At 41.4% G+C, this 22,692-nt stretch overlaps 1 protein-coding gene across 1 annotated transcript in view; it reads left to right on the top strand.

Moving 5' to 3' along the window:
* Positions 1–21,404, top strand: part of efna3b (ephrin-A3b) — a 51,775-nt gene extending 30,371 nt beyond the window's left edge. The window contains exons 3-6 of the mRNA XM_026370058.1: positions 9,818–10,110; positions 11,794–11,859; positions 12,944–13,018; positions 18,247–21,404. Coding sequence (XP_026225843.1) covers positions 9,818–10,110; positions 11,794–11,859; positions 12,944–13,018; positions 18,247–18,365 — 553 coding nt within the window. The 3' untranslated portion in view covers positions 18,366–21,404. The remainder of the gene's footprint in view (positions 1–9,817; positions 10,111–11,793; positions 11,860–12,943; positions 13,019–18,246) is intronic.
* Positions 21,405–22,692: the final 1,288 nt, after the last annotated feature.

Below are 22,692 nucleotides of genomic sequence, written 5' to 3'. Positions count from 1 at the left end.
GACATCTTGTAAAAACGTGCTTCAGCTCTGAAATCTGGATATCTTGATGTACAGGGACATTTCAATTCTAACATTTTATTTACTACAGATTCTCTCAAATGTGCTTGGAAAAGCCCCCCACACAAGCACACACACACCCAAGGTCCATATGAATGCACATTTTGCTGACTGTCATTTGATGATTGACAGGTTGCCACCACATGGAGAGGCATATTGACTTCACGAGAGAGTGAGAGGGCGGGGACAACAGATTGACGGGGCAGTAGAGGAAGACAGAAAGCGGGGGAGAGGTGTCGTTGGAGGAGGAATGAGAGGACGTCAAAAAGATTGAACCTGAAATGAAAAATTGAACGGGAGACGGATGGAGGGACACTGATAAGGATGGAGAGACATAGGAGGAGAGGAGAGGAGAGCAGCGCGAGTAATAGTGGGGCGGGAAAGAGAGACAGAGAGGGGGAGAGGGAAACAAGAATGGGATGTTCTACTGATAGACTGTCGAGTCTGACAGAGCCTGCTCATGTTCAGTGGAGAGAGTCTGCCACATCATGGCATACTGACACCCTCTAACACACACACACACACACTCACAGGAACACACACATATGCTTGTAAATTCGCGGGCCAGACTCGGCGCCCAGTTCTTGCTGCTAACAGTTCTCAGTTCTGGGTAGCAAAGAAAGTCTGATTAAAGATAGTCAAGCAAAGTTTCCTGTTGCAAAGCTGCCAGTTGAAAAAGCAGCCAACACACACACACACACACACACACACACACACACACACACTACTGCACAGACCCCAAATTTAAGGACATTGTGTGTGTAAAACTGTTGTGTGAAGCATTAAAAAACTGGCATAGAGAGATTTTCGGCTCATTCATCATCCTACAAAATCTTTTTGGTGCTATTGTCACTTTGGCCTGTGCACTGTAGAAGGTTTTAGTGCTGAAACATCTGTGCGCTGCTTGTCTTTTATGTTGTGCTTTAGTAAAGTATAAAAATAGAAAACTCTTGAGGTGAAGTGAGTCTGAGTACTGTGTTTTTGGAGTACGTGAGTTTTCCTCCTTTTCATTATTTAACTCCATTGACTCCACACAGAGAAATTGTTATCCTAAATGGCTAATTGAGCACTTATCGCTTAGATTAGCATTGTGTCTCAATCGGCGTGCTTTAATTTCAGGCCTTTGTGATTGAGTGTATGTGAATACATTTAATTAATTCCCCATGTCATAGTGCATTAATGGAGCATCCATAATGCTTGAAATGTTAAAGCTCAATGTCATCTTCTATCTGAGAAGAATACCCAGATGCATTTAAACACACTGGTGCCTGCTTGTCCAACCAAGTCTGCTATTTATCTCACTGCATTTGTGTGTGTATTTATCCATCTGTTGCACCCTGAGAGTAACACAGCTTCTAATTTCCCCTAAATCCGTTTGCTTGTTCTGTTTGTGCCCTTGTTGCAATGTGCTTTGTATCTTTTCGAGCAAATTAGGAGGCCTATGAGATGAATTTAAAGTAGTTCCAATGCGTCACTTGGTTAGCAGATAGTGGATTTTTAAGACGGTGCTATAGTTGTTTAGCATTGTAAATAACCTAAATTTAGAAACGTTAATAACATTTTCACTTTTCTCCTAATTTCACATTAGGATGAAGCAGCACAGCCCTGCAACATCTACTTGGTCGTAGTACCAGTGTCTGCTGCTCTTAATAAGACATCCCTGCTCACGCTCTCTCTCTGCTTTTAGCCTGTTTTCTTTGTTCATTTTGAAGCCAAACCAAGATGTAACAAAAAAAAAAAAAAAAAAAAATTTCTCCCAAAAACGGTGTGAAACACAATTTGCCACAGTAATAGCTGATGATTTGTGATGATGTAGACTAGTAATAAGTGGTACTTAATTAGCCATTAGAGAGACAGAGGAGAGATGGTGGATAAAGAGGGCATAGATGGGTTTTCACACAAAGCAATGAACCCCTGTAGCCCCCTTTTTTTGCTACAATAGCTCCAAAGCGAGGGCTTCTTCTGTCGTCATGGAGACTAATGTTGAAAGCCAGCTGTGGTTTTGTCTTGGAAGCCCATTAGGCTGGAGCTCAGTTGGCACTCCTCTCTGTCTCGCTTTTCTTTTTTGGCTTTGCCTTCTTGGACTTACAAAGGCGAAAATATTCTATCTGTGTTTAACTGGTCTGTGACATCGGACATGGGTCAAATAATGATTGGAAATCATTGTGAGCCTTTGTTTTATCCTGTTTGAAGTGCCCGAGAGTAGATTTTTGCCGCCACATCACAGAAGAAAAGCAGAGTGAGTTTGAAATAGTTTCCTGCTGTAGTTTATTTTGCTTATATGGCAGACCCCACCTACCTTGCAGTTCAACTAGGTTAAAACAAGTGCAAGCAGATAAAGAATTATTTACAAATGCTACCTGACCTAGGTCTAGTTGATGGATTACACTACTTCTCATTCCACATTGTCCTTCTACTCAGCAAGTGCCGCTTCTTGTCCCCGATCCCTTGTTAAATCTGGCTCAGGAGAGGGATCTGAGTAATGTTGTTGTTGTCGAGAATGGTTTATCCCAGCGCTGTAGCTCTTTTTCCCGCAGCTCTGATATTCAAGCCTCCAGACCCTGACCCAAACACATCAGTCAGCGAGACATGGGTGCCATGTGACTCGGGCCAGGAAGTGGGCTGAGAGAGGCAGGGAGAATGATTGTTATGCAGCAGATTGATCAGGTTTCACAGGACACCGCCAAGCGATCAATCCGTAGGACTGTACACACAGACGCGCGCGTGTATGTGTGTGTTTCTATGTGGTTTTTATTGCATGGGCAGGGTCAGGGCTAGTGTTGTGTGTTTGGGGCAACGAACGCAAAAATCAATAGCTGGGTCAGAGGGTAATGTCTCACTGAGTGCTGAGTCTATACACAGCCATCAGACAGGATCACTATCAATCATGGCAGAGCTTAGGGAACATACACTCTCTTTCTCTTCTCTGTATGTCTCTTTGCCTATGCTGGCCAAGTGTGTGATGGATTCTATCACTATTGCTCGTGTAAGGGCTTTGGGAACAGAGTCAGAGGGAGACGTGGGGAAACAGAAGGGATAGAGTGGCCCAGGAAGGATTGATGGGAACAAAGTGACAGAATAAGAGGGAGAGACTGGTTAATATTGGCAGATATGTGGTGAGTGACACTAGGGGTTTTGAGAGGTAGAAGAAGTCTTAAAGTGAAGAAACCCCTTGGAGCGTAAAATAGACTTGGTGGGTGGGATGGTGGTGAAACGTGCGATAAATTGAAGTTGAAAACAAAATCAATAAACACGCAAATTAAGGTAAAAACCACAAGTCCTGGTCTTATTCAGAGGTTAAACAACATTTTTCTCAATCGAAGTGTTCTGTCTTCCCTCCTTTTTGTTGTTGTTCATCCGTTTATCGGTCCCCACCTCGCTTTTTTTGTCGCTTTGTCTTCGTATTCTGCTTGTGTTTGCGCCTTGGCTTTCACCATCTGCCGTCTTATGTCGTTGTTCAGTTTGATTTCCTCACAATTATCCATCTATGTCATATGTTCGGACACAATGTAAAGCATTTATGATTGATTGCGAAAACACACGTGTGCAGGAGTACATGCTAATCATATGCACAACGGCTCAGGAGTGTGTCTGTCGAATGTGAATGCGAGGCAGCTGGGTTCAAAGGGCTAATAACGCCTGCCATTAGGTTTTGTGCTGCTGGAACACGGCTCTTACACTACATACTCAATATCCACAGGGAGAGAGAGAGAGAAAGAGAGGGAATGATGGATGGAGGATGTATAAGAAAGAGAAGGTGCTTAAGAGAATGTGAAGATGACGAAGATGTTAGAAAATGGTGGAAATAGAGAGCGGGAGAGAGAGAATTGGAGAATGCTGCTCATGTTATGGGATCATATCAGTGCTCGGCAAGAAACCTTGTTAGTTGTAATACTTTGATCAATTACCAATGATGAACCGTTATTTGTGCAGGGCAGGGGTGTATGTGATTGTGTGTGCACGAGAGAGGAGTACATGTGTGTACTGGCCTTGAAAGAAGGCAGCATCATTGGACATACTCTAGACAGGTATTGATTTCAGTGGGGAGAATTTAGAACGTACTTCTGCACTACACCAGATCAGACATCCTCCCTGCTACACACACACACACATACACGTAAACACACACACTTACAGGCATAAAAGCACACACACATGCATGTTCCTCCTGTCATCCATGGAGATATGATAGCAGGGTAGAGGGAGAAAAAGAATGAGAAGAGGTAGAGCGCGTGTAAATAGAAGGTGAATTATTGAATCATATTGCATCACTAAGTGAAATGCGTGCACGCCAACGAGTCATGAGTTTGTCAACATGCTGTCTCCCGCACAAAAGCCAAACTTTAACAAAAACAGAAAGAGGGAACAAATGGAAGAAAGAAGAAAAAGAAGAGAGTGAGCTAAAGAAAGACGGTCAGAGCAGGAGGTGGAAGAAGAAGAAGAAGAGGATCTCCTGCCTGGGTTTGATGAGGGCCTCGTTGATGCTACAGATCTCTGGGAGTCTCCATTCAGCAGGGGAGCCATTCAATTATACCTACCGCTCCGCTGGCTGATTGGAGTCCTCCCGCAACAATGTTAGCATCTCTGTACCGAACTGAGATGGGATTAAGAATTCTGGCCTCAGGAGGCAGAGTGGCTTTTAAGTCCTGATTGGCAATCATTTGTAACACTGCTGGACAGGTTTTAATCCAGCCTAACCTTGTGCCCATCATCAATGTCTCCTTTGATTTCTTTACCCTTGATTTATGTTGGCATGCATGTTTTTTGGCAGTTAACTGACGCTCACGCAGTTACATACTGTTGCAACCCAGTCAGCCATTTGACGCCCTTTACTTTGGATTGTTGAGTATTAAGACTTAGTTACTTCGAAGGAATACAAAAACATAGACACCTATGTAATAGGGGCCAGGCGATAAGGAATGAATTGTGTTCCTTGTAATTTCTGATTGATTTATACCACCATTATATCAAGTCACTATTTCTGTCAAGCTTAAAAGTTCCTTTTTACTCCTACATGAGATGTGAAGATATAAAAATAATATTTTTTACATTTTATACTTATCTGGATGTGTGTTCATTTACGTAATGGAGGTTGGTTATATCAGAATATTGCTAATCCAGACAATGAACTGGAGTTTAGTATTCGTAATGAAGCCGAGCAGGACTACAACACATTTTTTTAAACAGCATATATCTACTTTCACTTGGTTGCTACAAATGTTGGCAACTCATTGTTGCTCATAGGTTAATGCTCTAAATATAAACTCGACTTCCGTAATAATGAAAAAATGAAACCGTCGGCTAAAGAAAACATTTTGACTACTCACAGAAGGAAAGGCACATTATTAATGGCTCTGTTACACTCAGGTTTCCCAGTAAGATGTGACAGTGAGCCAACATTCAGCAGCTAAGTGGAATTCAGCCATCATTCAGTTTATTTTTTACACCTGCCATATTTGGAAAAGTCCTATTGATAAATATGTGAGCACAGAAAATCACCTATTTAGAGAAAACTGCAAATTACTTTTACTAATAGTAGTGAAGAGGTCATTTGGGTGCTGAACTAAGGCTGAAACTGGTCCCAGCTGTCGTTGAAGAGCTGGCATACAGGGAAAGACAACAAAGTTTAAGACCTTAAAAATGTGAAGAGTGAATATCTGCACACATGAACTACTTCCTCCGTCCTCATTTCTCAGCAAATTCACAATACTTATTCACCATGCTAAGATTGTACTTGCAGTGGAAAACTACACTCACTGTCTTACATCCGTGGGCTTTGAGACCCCCTCAGTGCCCCTCTTCTCTACAGAATCTACCATCTTACCAACAGAGAAGAGCACAGTAAAAACCAGTTCTCCAAGCTCATGTTATAAAAAGGAATGATTGCTCTTACTGTCAAAGTGTTTTATTGCACAGAGCTCCAGCAGGCCAGGCAGATAATGGGCAGGCAGGGGGTAACTTTGTGACATTACATTGCCTACTACTGATTTATATAGGCAACAAACTGTCTCTCTCTCCCTCTCTCCCATCTCTCGCACTTCTTGATGTGATTTTACAGTAGTGACATTGATCCGGGCCCACTTTGATCTTGCTCTTAGCTGTTGTTCCATCTCACTCCCTCCTGCTATCTTCCTCTGCTCCCTGGTGGCCAGACTCTCCAGCTTTTAACCCCGACTACCCCACGTCTCATCCTATAAACCCTGCCGCCCATCTTTCTGTCCGTCCTGCCATCGGTCTCTCCTGTGGTTCTCTATCTAAGTGTTCTTTTGCTCCTAGAATCTGTTGCTCAGATCGTCAGAGTTGCTGATGAAACGTGCCCGTCCATCTTTCAGCTCTCGCTGCTATCAGCCTCAACTAGCCAGGTGTCAATTACAAGCGAGGAGATTTCTGGTGGCAGTATGAAAGGGAGGCATCAGGAGAGAGCAGACGAAAGCAACACATCATGACATCTCATAAGCTACTCTGCATCTCTGTTTCTGTGTCTCTCTTTATTTTGAGTTTTCACTCACTCTAATAACATTAAAGGGGAATGAAAAAGATTTTGGGAATTTTATTTTCTCAGAGTTTCCACTCACAATTCACTGAGAAGCCGGTTTTTAAAATTAAAATATTTATTGCATTTTCTTTTGTCTTGAAGAACACTGGAAGAATAATGTGATTGTGACTGTATGGAGTTGTCACATCAATTTTGCACAAAGGAAAAGATAACATTCCCAACAGACAGTTTATATTCAACTGTTTCACTTAAATAATGAACATAAAAACCTAAAGTTATTTCATAGCTCAAAGAGTTCTCTTTCAAAAAACCCATTGTCAAAGATTAGTTTTATTTAATCTGTCTGTTCACATCAGCACACACACACACAGTTATAAAAATATTAATATTCAACAAAGAATCCACATACACTCAAAACAATATAATACATGTGCAATGAATATAAAATATTCAACACATGAATTTAGTTATTGTTTTGCTATTTGTTTTTTCTCCATTTTGATTAAATTCTCTGGTACATTTTGTGATTTCACTCTGTGCTGTTATATCAGAATAATATTGAACATTTTCCTGATATTTTTTTAAACTTAATAACAAAAGCAGGAGCAGAAATTTTAGCAGAACATTCCCATAACTTTACCAACCTCACCTCTGGCACACTGATTGTGAGGATTAACTGGGATCTGTCTTAGATTCTGGCTTATACCAAGTACCTTTACCTCTGTTTATCCACCTACAATTAAAGTTTAACATGTAATATTTTCAATATTCCAATTTCAACAGTATAGTTGTTACAACATGGTGTTCTTACAATTTTATATCAAACGTATAATCAACACCGTGTGCAGTACCAGTCAAATGTATATAACAGCCAGCACTTCAATTTTCAGAAATTGCATACCAATATGTTGAATTGCAATTCCAAAGAAAAATCTAATCTAAACTGTCCTGGCACTGATTCGTATTCTATTTGTGACGCCAAATTATTAAGAGAAAAGTCACTTCAATGAAGAGGAGTCGGTGTAGGAGTAGTCAAATCTGCAATCTTCTGTGGGCAGACAAACCGTCAGTAAATACACACCATTACAACGTCTGGTTCGGCGGGAGATAGAACACATTCAAGAGAGTTTGAGCAAAAAAAACATCTGGTAACAGATAAAAGTGGTAACAGGTTGAGATGTTCTGACAAAAATCTGGCAACAACGAGTTTATTCCTCAAAATAACTCTAAGAAACTGGTTAACCGTCTGAGTTTCAACTTTTTACTTTTTCCAGAGTCTTGCAGTACATGGAATGTGTTATTGTGTGGTTAAAAACACAAATTAAGGTTGTGATATTAACCTCGCTCATAGCGAGAGCCGCCGTAGCTTGCAGTCAATGTTTACTTTATGCGTTTGCATTGCAGAAGGTTTTTGTGTGATGTCACATGACCTGCAGAACTGTGGCCATTTAACCACACGGTAATGATCACACCTCCCTCCCTCATCAAAGACACATTTGTAGCATCGGGTACAAAGCAAAATACGTATGAATGTCATAAAACATATTGTTACATTGTTAAATCTAATATCTCGATGGCACATGACTTAATGCTTTTTGTATAATCATCCTTTTTTGTGTTTGTTTTTTATGTGACACACACGCCCCTTAAACATGCCACACTGCCAAACACACTGGAAAAGGTTGGAAAGAAAGGTGATGTGCTTTGATGGCACACAAAGAAAAGTGGGTGCACACACACACACACACAATGGGGATCCTAAAGCAAGCTTTTATCTTAGAGCAGTGATTTGCTTTCAGATTACTCAAGATGCTCCGAGCTGCCCTCCTCCTCATTTTTCTCTATTTCTTTTTCTCCCATTATCCCTTCATCTAAGAGAACTTGCTTTTCTTTGGTAGTGTAAAACCTCTTTTTTGCTGCTCTGTTCTGGCACTCACTGCTCTTTTACTCAATTTGCATTCACGCCTCCCTGGTGGAACCAAATTCATCCTTCACTTGTGTTCTCTCTCTCTCTCTCTCTCTTGCATTCATTATAAATATAGCGTAAATTAAGTATTTTACACTCTTCTCAAATACTGATACCACAAGAAGTAAATCTTCTGTGCAGGCTCCCTTTCCCCTGTTACAAATGATGTAATGGGAGAAAGGGAGAGGAGGAAGAGAAAGCACAGGGTGAATGTTGAACAATTCAACCTCCATTCATGTTTGGATGAAAGAAAAGGATGAGAGCAATGGAGAGAAAGACAAACTCAAGATGGATTTGAAGAGAGCGATAAGAAGTGATGGCAAGAGGGAGACATTGGGAACAGTGTTTTCGATCTTCATTTAATAATTGAATAATAATCTCCCCAGAGACATGACCTAGAACTGGCAAAGGGGGAGAGAGGAAGCATCAGGCTGAGGATGACACACTGCTGCCCCCTTCTGATTTCATAGTGTCACCACTAGTACATCTGAGAGAGAGAGAGAGTGTGTGTGTGTGTGGTGTGTGTGTGTGTGAGCGGACATGCTCATCGACGTGTGTATGATTTACAACTGCAACCTGTCTTTGTCACACAGATATGGGCCTGTGTCTGTGATGGAGAGAAAAAAAGAGCTTTTTGGATGTCAGGAAAGAATCTATTTCACTTTGTCACTACACACACACAAATGCACACCCAAACACACAGACCTTATCTTCCTGTCAAGCTGAGTCTTTTTTAGGGTTGATGCAGATATATGAGCTTTGGGTGGGGAGAAATGTAGCCAGGATGTTGACGGCTGACGTGAGCGCAACGTTGTGCTCAGGTTGATGTACGAGCACTGGGGTTAGGGGACAACGCTGCGCTGACACCAGGAGAAGGAGCTGTGGCCCTGGGGCCTTGAGTTCGTACTGAAGAGCTAGCTCCGCATTCTGCATGCAGCAACCCTGCAGCTACAAATACACACACTCAAACACACACACTCACACCTGTTTGTTTGACCCGGGTGAATCCAAACACAGCATACCATGCTACATACCGTGACATGACGTTGTCTTTGCAGTGATGTACAAATGTGAAAAATTGTTGTAATTGGTGTACCTTGTCTGTACTATGAGGAACTTGTATTAGGTTATGTAATGACATTATTTCAAACACACAAGGAAAAAGATGAGGATACTGATCCTTTTTGTGTCTAAAGACAACAACACTAATTTATGTTTGCTATGTAAAATGTAAATAATGTGTATTCTGAAACTTACATGATTTCTAAACCGTGTGTGTTTTATTTCTGTTTGTCCAGTCTGCGCAGGGAGGGATACACAATGCAGGTGAACGTTAATGACTACCTGGACATCTACTGCCCTCATTACAACGACAGCCAGCGCATGGTGGGCACCGGCGAGCAGTACGTCCTCTACATGGTCAGTTACCGTGGTTACAGGACCTGCGACCCCCAGCTGGGCTTCAAGAGGTGGGAGTGTAACCGACCTCACGCCCCCCATGCGCCCATCAAGTTTTCCGAGAAGTTCCAGCGCTACAGCGCCTTCTCCTTGGGCTACGAGTTCAACGTTGGACAGGAGTACTACTACATCTGTGAGTGGCACCAAACCAGTAACCAGTGCAGCAGCTGAGGGTTGTACTGAAAGTAGAGCAGCAATGATTCAATTTGATCTTTAATTGTTACATGGATTTGATGAATGCTCAGTTCAAATTAGCCAGAGTCTGTCCTCGGGTAATTTCAAGATGACAAAGCTCTTATGACATCTCCCTGCAGTCGGACAGGCTCATCAATTTTGTTGATTGCTGATCAAATTAACTCGCAACACAGTTGTGTCAGTAGGAAATGTGTAAAAAATGACTTTTTAGCTGTCATAAAACAATGTAAAAACATATATTTCAGGGGAATTCTAGATGTCTTACACAGTAATTGGCTCTTTAATGAATCCATAACTACACGGGGGACAGCTCTAGAAAGATGCTGCTTTACCACAAAAGGATGTCTTGTTCACTTGTCACCTCAGCAGTACCTTTCCACTATCAGATCAACGTGAACATCAACACAATTGCTTGGTTATACTATTATTTATATTTAAGGCATTTGAACTTGAAGGTAAAAACTGACTAAACTGAATTTATGTCATTTTTAAAATCCTGCACAATAACAGTCATTGCAGGAAAGGCACCGGTGTTAATGTAAAGACGGTGAGCAAACATGAACAATACCAGAACCCTGAAGGTGGAGCAGCGAAATGGAGTTCAGCTATTAATCATGTTATAATAAACCTGTGCCTTCCTGCAGTGACATGAAAACAATAATATAAAATATCTCTATTAACTTTATTTAGCTTTACATTATTGTGAATACTTTATTGAAATATTTAACAATTATTCATCTTCATCTTTCTTTTGTACAAATGGACCCACATTCGTGTGTTGTAATGTTCCAGTAGCTCACAGTGATCAGAGCTGTGCCATCCAAACATTTTCAACTCACTGCTCCGACAGTTTAACAAACCTAATTGTTTTCTTCACAGTATTTGTGATGCGAATGTTTGGGACAAGCAGTTCTCTAATTAAACATGATTTGGACATAATCAGTACAATAGTGATGAATTGTACAGTCAGTTATAGCAACAGACTGCTGCTTTGAGGATAGATTAATTTTATTAGTGGCAGTAAACGTTCTCTGAAATGAACAAGTTCACATTACAGGACTAGTGGCAAACAGCCCCATCTGAGCATGACCTTTATCTAATATAAAAATCACTAAAACTGTCAAACTGGCGTCCGCTGTGGGCAGATTGGCTGGAGACCGTTTTGTGTTTACTTGATAATGGTACAGGTTATCTACTAGTAAAGGCTACAGATCTCTTGACAAAGGAAAACAGTTCAGACGTGCCAGAAACTGTACGTCAAACACATGTAGTCCCATCTAAAATATGTTCTCAGTGAAGCCTGCAAGTGTGCGTGGTGCACCGTGGGGAAAAAAAGGAGATTAACGACAGATAACTCGATTAATCTATGATTCAAGAGACTTGAATGTTCACTTCATCTCCCCTCTGAATCCAAGACTGGATCAATCATGCCCGTCATAAAGGCCTGATCCAGTGTCGTGTATTGTTCTGGTTTATCAGTAATTAGTTGTAAGGTGTACCTGTTATCAGTGCAGAACACAAAAACAAATCTTTACCACATAAGTTAATATAATTCAAAGCAATAAACGTATATAAATATACAATGGCATGATGACCTAGTGTGTATTTTACATTTTCACAGCCACACCCACCCACCACCATGGGCGTAGCTGTCTGAGACTACGAGTGTACGTCTGCTGCTCTACGGGTGAGTCTCTCAGTTGCCCTCACTCTGTGTGTGTGTGTGTGTGTGTGTGTGTGTGTGTGTGTGTGTGTGTGTGTGTGTGTGTGTGTGTGTGTGTGTGTGTGTGTGTGTGTGTGTGGTGACCTTTAATGCAATTCACGGACCTGTTTGCAGACTGTACAGTACTTGCACCCATCTGGCCACTGTACCCATCTGGCATACACAGGGCTCCCCACTCACAAGCGCACACACACTTAGATTCCTACACATTACTCACAGACACACACTGGCTGCATACAGATGCACACACAATCTAAATACAGTCTGAAACAGGCAGAGCTATTAATACTCCTGCTGAGTTTCCCCTGCAGCAATTTCACTCACAGCACAGCACCCCCCCCCCCCCTTCTTTCTTCTTTTCTTCTCTCTCACTTTTTCTGTCTCGTCCTTCTTTCTCCTCCTCTCTCTCCATCTACGGCAGCAGAAAGAAGCAGCTCCAGCTTTGAAGGTCCTTCCTGTCCTTCTTCCTCCTCTGCCCCTCCTCCCTCACTCCCTGTCAGAATCCATTTATTGCTGTATGCAGCCAGTGGGTGGCTGTGTATATGTAGTGTTAACCTCTCTCGCTCGCTCTCCTGCCATCCTTCAATCTCCTGACCCTCTCTCTCTCTCACACACACACACACACACAGACTTTGATCCCTGGCCTGTCCGGTCCTTTTAACTTCCACAGCCCTATAGTATTAACCTCTCCTCCCTCTCCCACTCCCTGAATCCATTGCCCTCCATTCCTTTTCACACACTGCCTCTCTTCGGTGCAGTCTGCCTCCCCTCACCTTCCTTCTTGCCCCCCCGCTCTCTCACTTGTTTAATCATTCCCTCGTTCTTCTTCTTCTCAGGGTTGCTGGTGATGTTATAGCTTGTCAGTCTTTCTGCTCCAGGGGTATTTTTAACCCTTGCACTCTTGCCTTGTTGCACTCATGCATTTTTTTCAAGTTGGTTGTAATTACAATCCTCTGGGCTGGAGCAGTGGTTCAACTCTTTCTCTTTCACCATCCCACTCCCTCTTTTTCTGTCTTGTATGATTTCTTGTTCTGTCTCTCCTTTTCAGCCTCTGACGTGGATGATGAGCCAGAGCCTACAGAACCAGACTACCCACAACCAGGTCTAAAACTTGATGATATTGGTGAGTCATACACACATCCGCTTCAACTTATACACACATGACGTTGAGTAACTGTGGAGAAGACTTGTGTGAGACACCTGGGGTTGTAAAAACAGACATACACTCATGGTTTTCTATCAGATCACAAGCCTCAAATTATGGAAATCAAATGATTCACACTTTGTAAGTGTCCATATTGCAGATCAAGGATAATTATTTTATTGTTCAGTTCTTACAAAATAATGTGTTAGTCTGTCTCCCAGTACTTTCCAACTTCCATATGCTCACCATGTGGCACAGAGCCCAAAGCTCATTAGTTCCTACCGGATATGCAGAACTTTAAAAACTGGTCACAGTTTTTAAAAAATGACTATTTTCAGCAGTGGATTAAAACACTTTATGACTCTAAATAAACTACCCATGTACGATGAAACAAGATACTATAATATGACTGATAGTTCCTAAACTTGCTGTACTTTGGGATAGAATTGGTTTCATAATAATTGTATTTTAAATTTGAAATCACTTTAATTTTCGTATTAATAACTGAAATTATACTTATCAGTGAAATAAAGACAATATTTGTATCTGAATACAGGAATATTTGGCCTAATTCACCAATATCCTCATACGTTTTTGTTGTATTTTCACATCGTTACCTTTGAATCAGAACAAAAAATATTTTTTTCAAAGGGTTCCTCACGGGCTTTGGATATTTGGGACAGTCTTTGCTGTATAGGCAAAATCCATTGCAGCATGAAGTCTTAAGTACAAAATTTCATATTTAACTCTCATTTGGACATGACAGCTGGACAACAAGCGAGCACAGAGAGAGAGAGAGACTGTTATCACTGAGTCACTAATGTTTTCATTAGGCTGCTTGACTGTATCAAATGTCATTAGGTCTCTCAATACTGACAGCTAATTGATCAATAATATCTAATGGCAGAGTGGCCAGTTCGTCTGTCATACAGCATCAAAAGTGAATCAAACTGGAATATGTCCTTTTCAAAAACCTCCAGCACAGTTAACTTCACGGCACCAGCTGGCTTGGCAAGCTGCTGATCCTGCGAAACAACTACATGCATATTCATTTCACACTCGCAGTTTTCACCGGATAAGCAAAGAACACAGAGTTTCATGGTTATTTACAAAGAAATATATAAAGATTCATTCAGAAAAGAACATTTTGGATCGAACTTCCTGTAGTCACTTTTAGATCTTGGCGAGTGCTCCCTCTTTGCCCGGTTATTGCTGTTATCAGGTTGACTCGGTGCAGTAGTGGGAATCACCTGCATCATGCTAAACCTGCATGCACTGTAAGGAACGTAGCTTTGATTTAAGAGGGAAACTGAATGGCAACTCAGATAATGTCAGATGATTTCTTCTCACTGTTATGGCAACAACAGTGAAGCAGCACAATAACAACATGAACACCTTCCACGGTGTAGCTACCTACCATTACATAACCAGACATGTGGGTATCAATCATCATCCTGTCTAGTTTCACATGTTTTAAAGGTAGCCTGTAAAATATGGTGCTGTGTTGTTAATCTGTGTGTGCACACGCACACTTGCATCGGCGTGCATGTGTAATAAATCAGACTGTTCTTATATCTGTCATAAGAAAACTCATCACGGGCTGCGGTGAATGGCTGCAGGTCATATAAGTTTGTTGAGATACCTCTGCCTCGCCTCTTTTTCCTCCCTCCATCATTCTTTCATCTCATTTCTCTCTCACTCCATCTCCTTCTTCTGTGCCCTCCTCATCCTCCCGCCTTTTAATTCCCACCCTCCATATTTCCTCCCAGAGTACAAGTAGGAATGCAGTGGAGGGGAAAGCCACCAAAACCCAGTTTATTCACCTTTTGATGTGTGAAATTGAGTTTTTTTTTTCCAAAACTATTTTAATCTCATAGTTGTACAGTATAGTATGCAAGAACGTTATCACAGTGATGTAGTCAATATGAATACAGTATATACATCATCATCGATCCTCACTACTTGTATTCATTCTTTCTCACACACAGTTTTAAATGTGTGCATTCCAGTAATATAAAATATACAATTCACATACAGTTCACACCTAGTTAGAAGTTACACAAATACAAAGTAAAAGATTTTCCACAGATGAGGTTGGACTGAATCTACCGATAAGAAAAACAGTACCTGAATATACTGTTAATATTAATGAATGGCCTACACAAAAGCAGAGAGCAAATTACTCCTGCTCCTATGGGTCATTTTCACCTGTAGTGCTGTGTTGCCAATTAAATTAATAGGATAACTCGAGTGGTGCAAGAGGAAGTGTAGAAATCAGCAGAGAGCTGTAAAACGAACTGAAAACAAAGAAGCAGTGTGGTGTCCTGTTGCCCTCCCTTCTTCTCATCCTGCTGACTGCCGATTAGACTCATCGCATCATATTTTTTAATTACTGTTATTCAAAGTTCACATCAGCACGTTCACACAAACGCAAGGCGACGCACAAACTGCTCAGTTCGAATCTGCCTCATCACAATGTGTCTGAAAATGTTTAACTAAGCTGAATGTTGGGTTGCAGGCTCATATTGTAAACCACCCATCTCTCTCTCTCTCTCTCACTCTTTCTCTCACTCTCTCTGTCTCTCTCACTCTCTCTGTCTCTCTCTCCGTGCTTCACTGCTCACAGTTTATTTCCTGGGTGCTGCCCCTTTCAATCAGTGTCTACAGCTCAACAGTGGTTCCCTTCTGAATACAGCCTCTAGTATTAGATTTCATTTAGATCTCATTTACAACACAGATGGAATGGTGCTAGCAGCTCCCCATGCAGCCATGTGATTACTGATGGCTTTCAGTGGGAGGATACTCATTTACCAACGCTGTTGGCTGAAGTTACTGTGTCTGACGATCTGGTCCAGCCATTAGTGGGGAAATCAGAAGCTTTTTCTTAAATGGGGTTTATTGTAGCAATTACCACTCCTTTAAGCGACAGTGTGTTTGGGGTACTTTGCCAGAAATGTCAGGTTGGATATCAGACTGTTTCAAACGGACGGATTTGTTGAAACTATTATGGTATCTGTTTTTTATTTCAGCCAGTTATCAATATGTCATATAAAGGTTAATGAATGACACTTATTATTAAATGTATGTGTATTTAGTCTTTCAGACTTGTAAAAAGATTTGTATTTAATATTAATACTAATAGCACTAGTAGTTGCACTTTACACCATATTTCATGATAGAAAATTATTTGCGTTGCAACAGAACCAATTCAAACTTATCCATCATAACGATGTGGTGTTTCCATCTGTTTACCTGCAGTCATACTGCTGTAGGGTGTAATCAAAATTACATACACAAACACTGTGCATTTTCAGATGTCACAGCTGACGTCTGAAAATGTGCCAGTGGTTTTAAAAGTAGGTCAGGAAATTTAACACCAGTTTATATTCACAATGACAACCAACGTTTGTTCAACCAAGTTGAGAAATAGTTTTTTATTGTGCAGAGGTGTTGTGTTGATTTTCCTTATCAAACTCGGTTTACAAGCCTCAAGGAGAAGCTGTCAGCTCTTAAAAACACTTTGTGGCACTTTGTGTGGATCTAATGAAAGAGGCAGTTGTATCAGTATTGGCCATTATTATTTTAATCTGTGTCTCTAAATTTCCCCAGCTATATTAAAGTGCAACATTAACGCACCTTAATTAGGACATTCTGATCTAAAAACACCACAAATTATAATGTGTAAGACGATTACAACACCTCTCTCGCAGTGTCAACAATAATTAAAGATAATTATTTCCACAAAGTGTTTATTACAGGACTCTTGAATTAAATTACATAGTAGCGTGCTTTCTGCTTTCTAGGTCACTCAGTGTGCAGGAGATGAAGTATTTGTGATCATCTAAATTGTGCATTTCATATTCATTATTTGACAAATAAATTATATTATACAAGACTGGACAACATATACAATTTGATATTTTAACTTAGATCTAAATAATTACTACTAAAAAACATACACATCTTCACTCACACTCACAAATACAGAGCCTCCAAGGTGTCTAAGTTTCCCAGTTATTGAAGTGTTTCCTACTTTAAAATGTGATATGCACACACATCCTCATACCCAGAGACGCGGCTGCAGACATTTCTTCCTTGTGTGATCTGATGTTTGAACATGTCAGAAGGTTGCGATGTACGTCACATGCTCCAGAACAAACATCGTGCCAAAACTGCGCGCCAGGAATAATGTGTTTATCTCTGACGGTTAGTGACAGACAGCGGGTATGTGTGTGTGTGCGCGCGCCTGTGTGTGATGGGGCGATTAGTAGAGTCACGCTTTAGAACCAGTTGTGCGAGATGCTCCAGAGTCTGCTGTTTGTGTCTTCAGAACCACATTCCTCTGTCAGTCAGAGCCAGAGTAACGCATTGTTTTGACCCCTCAGCTGCACTCTCAGTTACAACACGGTCAAAGCATTTAACCTGAGCTCCACTGCTGCATAGACCTCATTAGATTGGGCAGCAGAGCACACCAGAGGAGGCCATCTCTAAAACCAGGTGTCAGCCAGTCATTACTCTGCTGTCTGACCCACGGAGCAGCTGGAAATATTCTGGATTCTCGCAATGGCACCGAGTGGAAACAATGAGAACACCCCCACATTACATTAGAAATGTGTGCTTCAGTCTGGTCTCCACTCTTATTAATCAAGTGACTACTAAGGGTGGGTCTCATAAGGGGAGGCGTGTAGTGAACTGTCTAGGGGCTAGTGTTTTTGTACATCAGCTAGACATAAACAGTCTGTGTGTAGCCTGCAGCAAAAGACCACAGACTATTTTAAGGTCATCACCAGGTGTACATACAAAGGGTTTGAGAGGGCTTAAAGTGCCTACAGTGTATGTAAGTATGCAAGTGAGTTTGACTGGAAATGTCTCACTTTAGAACAATGAGGGCTCTTTAATAAAAGCTGAAGTCTACTCCAGCACTGCTGTTGTGCTGTCTTTCTTGCAGTTTAACCACATTTCAGTGGGAGTGAGACTCTGTGCGCTGATAGCTGCCTTTTGTTCAGCCAGGCTTTTTAATTGCAGAATGTAGTCATATTTAATAACAGCCATGCTGTGTAACACGATTATAGCACAATTAGGATCTCCGATAAACTTATCTTAAAACTCGACTTTTCATGGTTTTTAAGTGTAGTAATAGATGATATGAAGACATCACTTCGCTTCATTGTTTTCTCCTCTTCTGCCCCGTCTCTGTATTTTTCCAGGTGAATTCAACCCTGAGGTTCCCAAGCTGGAGAAGAGCGTTAGCGGAAGCAGCCCATCAAGGGATCGCCTTCTCCTCACCATGATGATGCTCCTTCTGGCTGCTCTTTTCATCTCCTAGCAACGGCCATCCCATCAACGTCGCCATGCCAACTAGCCTTGGGAGGGTGTACAGTATCAGCGGGTGGGAGAGTGGGGGGGGGAGGGAGTCAGGAGGGGAAAGGAGTGGAGAGGACAGTTAAGATACCACAAATAGAGCAGGAGGCAAGAGGAGGAAGACTTTGAAATGAGAGTTTTCAAACATCACAGTCCGAATTTGTGTGTGTGTGTGCGTGTGTGCACAGCTGTGTGTCTGACGGAGTGTGGTTTTGGTGGAGTCGAGCGACCTTCAGGCACTCTGCGACACAGACTGAACCATGTATTGCATTAGAGCCAGCTGCAGATGCAGGTGTAGACTGTGTGTTTGATGAGTGTGTGTGTGTGTGTGTGTGTGTTGTGTGTGTCTATACAGGCCACAGGTTGAGCTTGTTGAATCATGCACACCACACAAAGCATTTATACAACGGGAGAGGTGGGGCTGAAACCCTAATAACAAGAAGAAAAAGCATCAGATCCACTCATCCAATTGAAAACCATTTGAAGACTTTCCCTTGGATATGATTGGCTGAAACACTTCCTTAGGGCTAGTTGCCATAGTTTCTTGCAACAAGACTTAAACTGAACTCAGATGAACTGAATCAAATACATTTCAGCAGAACTGAACTAAAAATGCCTTTTTTTTTTTTGTTGTTGTTGTTATTATTCTTGATCTTGATCCTGGGAACTTGTCCCAGCCAACGGAGGAAAGAAAAACGAACCAGCTGATGAACTGTGCTGGTCCTCTGTAGGACACTAGTCAAAGTAGCTAATAGTTTGTACACACACACACACCCTGGGACTCCAGATGCAAGTGTTTCAGTTGCCATCTTCACTCTGCTGTCATCCCGTGTTCACTATCTACTGCACAATCCTAAAGACGGCAACGGGACTGGATGGGTCAGGGGAAAAATACAGAGCATTTAAATAATGGATCATTCACCTTAACGTCATTTGGGGGCAACAAAGAGAAGGGGAGTAAGAACTTAGATGTGCCAATGACACAGAAACCTCAAGGGTTTACTGGTGTTGTAAGTTGCTGTGTTATTTTTCTGTCCTGCCTTTGAAGTTCTGGGTTAGTCCTCTGTCATCTTCGAGGTTAACGAAGCACACGATGGCTACAGCGCAGCAATGGAAACACTCAGCATTACTGCCCTGTGCTCGACCGACCGCAGGCTGTATGAAGGAGAGAAAGGAGGAGAAAGGAAGGACTAAGGAGGAAAGACGGTTACTCACACAAGGATCATTGAACAGGTCAAGTCCCGGACAATAAGAAGCTCTGCACTGGTCTGTGTCGGTGTAGCAGCCTGCTCTACCAATCTCATCTATGTAAACCCATTTGTCAGATGCCACATGTGAACAGTTTTCTGTTACAGTATGACTGTATGTGTGTGTGAGAGGGAAAACATAGGTCTGAATGTGCCACGTGGGTGTTTGAGAGTGTGCGAGATTGTTTTAAATGGTACTAACAGCCTGAAAATACATCCACGTACCGTACATCTTGTGAGTATTAAAAGAAAAATGCAAAATGAGAAAAAAAAATCAAACCACAACTAAAGCAACAAGTAATACATACAAAACAAGTGCTTTGGTGGGAAGGTATGGCAATTCAAAACAACTGCACCAGTCAGTTGCATCAGAATAGCATCTCCATAACAACCAGTACCTTATTCACCATGGTTACCCTACCCTGCCAACAATGGACTGTAGTAGGGCACGGCCTGCATGGCCTACCATCGTAGCTGATACTGGTGATGGTTAAAATGATAATGAAGATGATGATGATGGACTCAGAACTGACTGTTGGCCGACGAGGTCACACAATGACTCACCCACCGGCAAGTGAGGCGTTCAAGTGCTCATGTAAATGTCAAAATGGACTGAGAATGGAAATCTAATGTCTGGAAATGTGCCGAGGTGAAATGTGATGTAAGCATTTTTACAAATTTTAAGCGCAGTTTCCTTTTTTATTATAATTATTATTACTATTACTATTATTTTGTTGAGTATAATAGTTTAATAGTTGGAGACTTGGGTGGGTTGAGCCATATGTACCCTTGGGCTATACTAATTTTTAACTTAAAATTATTATTTTGTTTCCAAACCTATTATGATATCAGCTTATGCTCTTAAAAGGACAGTCCGCGTATTATATTCACATGGAAGTTAGTTCACTCATGACTAGTACAACTCACCCTGGTCGTAGGCTGTTATAAAATGTCTTATACTATACATATGGACAGCCAAATGGCAAAAGATGTTTTCAGATTCATAGAAATATATTGTCTCTTGTTGCCCTATCAAGAGCAGCTTTTAATTACACTACAATACAGTGTGTAAACAGCCCAGGTGTACATATGGTAAAGTAGGAGAGGTTTGGGTTCTGGGAGGGTCAAAGAGCTGTGCCAGAGGGTAAATCACTCTTCAAGAAGTTGCACTTAAGAAACTTAGACACGAGAGCAAGAAAGTGTGTGTTTGTTTGTGCTTCTGACAGAGTGTGTGTGTGAGTGTGTGTGTGTGTGTGTGTGTGTGTGTGTGTGTGTGTGTGTGTGTGTGTGTCTGTGTGTGTTAGATAGAGAGAATCATTTCTGTTAATCACTTCATGGCTGTGTGCAGGAGCTTTAGCATGAAATGCTGTCTATGTTGGTATGTATTGGTGTCAGTATGTGTGTGTGTGTGTGTGTGTGTGAGTGAATGAGGGAGCAAGTGAGTGGTCTTTTTGTTTCTGCTCTTTCCATGTGTGTATGAGTGAGAGAGTGTGACCGATTGATTGAAAAACAACAAAAGCATTTAATAGTGTTGGAAACAACAATTTACAATCATGTTTACCTTCGACTGGAATGACTTTAAATGAACTTGAAAATAAACTGTAAACTGAACAAACCATAACAGAGGTTATAACAATGATCATGATAACAAAATAATAAGCTTACAAATCTTACTTTTAACAAGATGCGTGTTGGCCTCTTTATTTGTCTCCCTTTTTCTAAGCATCGCTCGCCCTCCCTGCTCTCTCTGTCTTCGAGGATCTGAAAAAAGGGAAGAAGCATGGAGTTAATCCAAGACAGCAGACAGAGAGGTTGCAGGAAAGGTTTTACCTGGTATATTGTTTTGGGGCTCACAGATATGATTTTCCATATCAAAGTTGGCGTGGCGACGCTCTCCCTGAGCAGTAATACCTTTGCACGCTCCGATTAGGAGAGATAAGCACCTCAATCAGCAGCCCAACATTTGAATGACAATTGGACAGGCCAGCAGCGTGCACCTGTGTGACTGACATGGCTGATGGACAGATAAAGCTGTTGCTGGTGATAAGCGCACACGTCTTTGTCATACGGGTGGAGATATTCTCCACTGACAGGACCAGCGTGGTGAAAGAGATGGAGAGATAGCCATCAGCAGATAGAGGTGAAGTATAGATTAAAGAAGTAGACGTGATGTACAATTGTTAGATGAAAGATACACGGTTTACTTGAGCTTCTGGATTAACTTATGGAAGCAACAAAGATTATCAAAGTGCACCACTAGGTCAAGCTTCGAAATAGTGACTAAATGCTGCTTTTCGTTATCCAACAGAGCATCCGGTGACGCAGGACTGTAGGGTTTGTCAGTCAACAAATGGAGAACATATTTGGGAAACTAATCATCAATAAAAAAATATTCCACTTGCGGTTTTTAGACTTTTTCTGTGATTGCTAAAAAACGTTTTGCAGCCACCACCCAGAGTTTGGGTTGGAGTGCTACTTGAGATACATCCAATCACAGCCTTTTCTCACTAGTCTTTGCTCCGGTTGATTTTAAAACCGTAGAAGGCTCCCTTTAAAATAATCTGTACCGCTCCTTATCACATACAGAGCTAAGTTTTCTTTTGTTTTGTTAACATAATCATAAAAAAAAATTTAAATATTATATAACAAACAGGTGTTGTGATCATCCTGCTGATGTAATGTTTCAAAGAAGTATCATCATTTCCATTTGGAATCAGACACATCATCCACCCTGTGGATCCAGGCAGTGATTCAGACTTTGAATACCATTTGGTAGGAGACATGAACGCTATGACTGACACCACCCAACAAACCATATTCTGCCAAATTGAGGTCTGTTTTCCGAGAATCACCCTGACTCACTTAGGGTGATGTGAGGCTCCCAGAATCTCTTATTGAATTTTATTAAAATAGTCAGACTACTCTCCTTTATTGATCTCAGACCATTATTATTCGTCACGCTTATTTATGATAATTAGTAACTTTACCACAATATGATAAATGTCAACCCAGGTGGATCTGAATCATGAATATGTCTTAAGCTTT

Source organism: Anabas testudineus, chromosome 16 (genome assembly GCF_900324465.2).
Source record: "Anabas testudineus chromosome 16, fAnaTes1.2, whole genome shotgun sequence".
Classification (NCBI taxonomy): Eukaryota; Metazoa; Chordata; class Actinopteri; order Anabantiformes; family Anabantidae; genus Anabas; species Anabas testudineus.
This window is presented reverse-complemented; position numbering and strand designations above follow the sequence as displayed.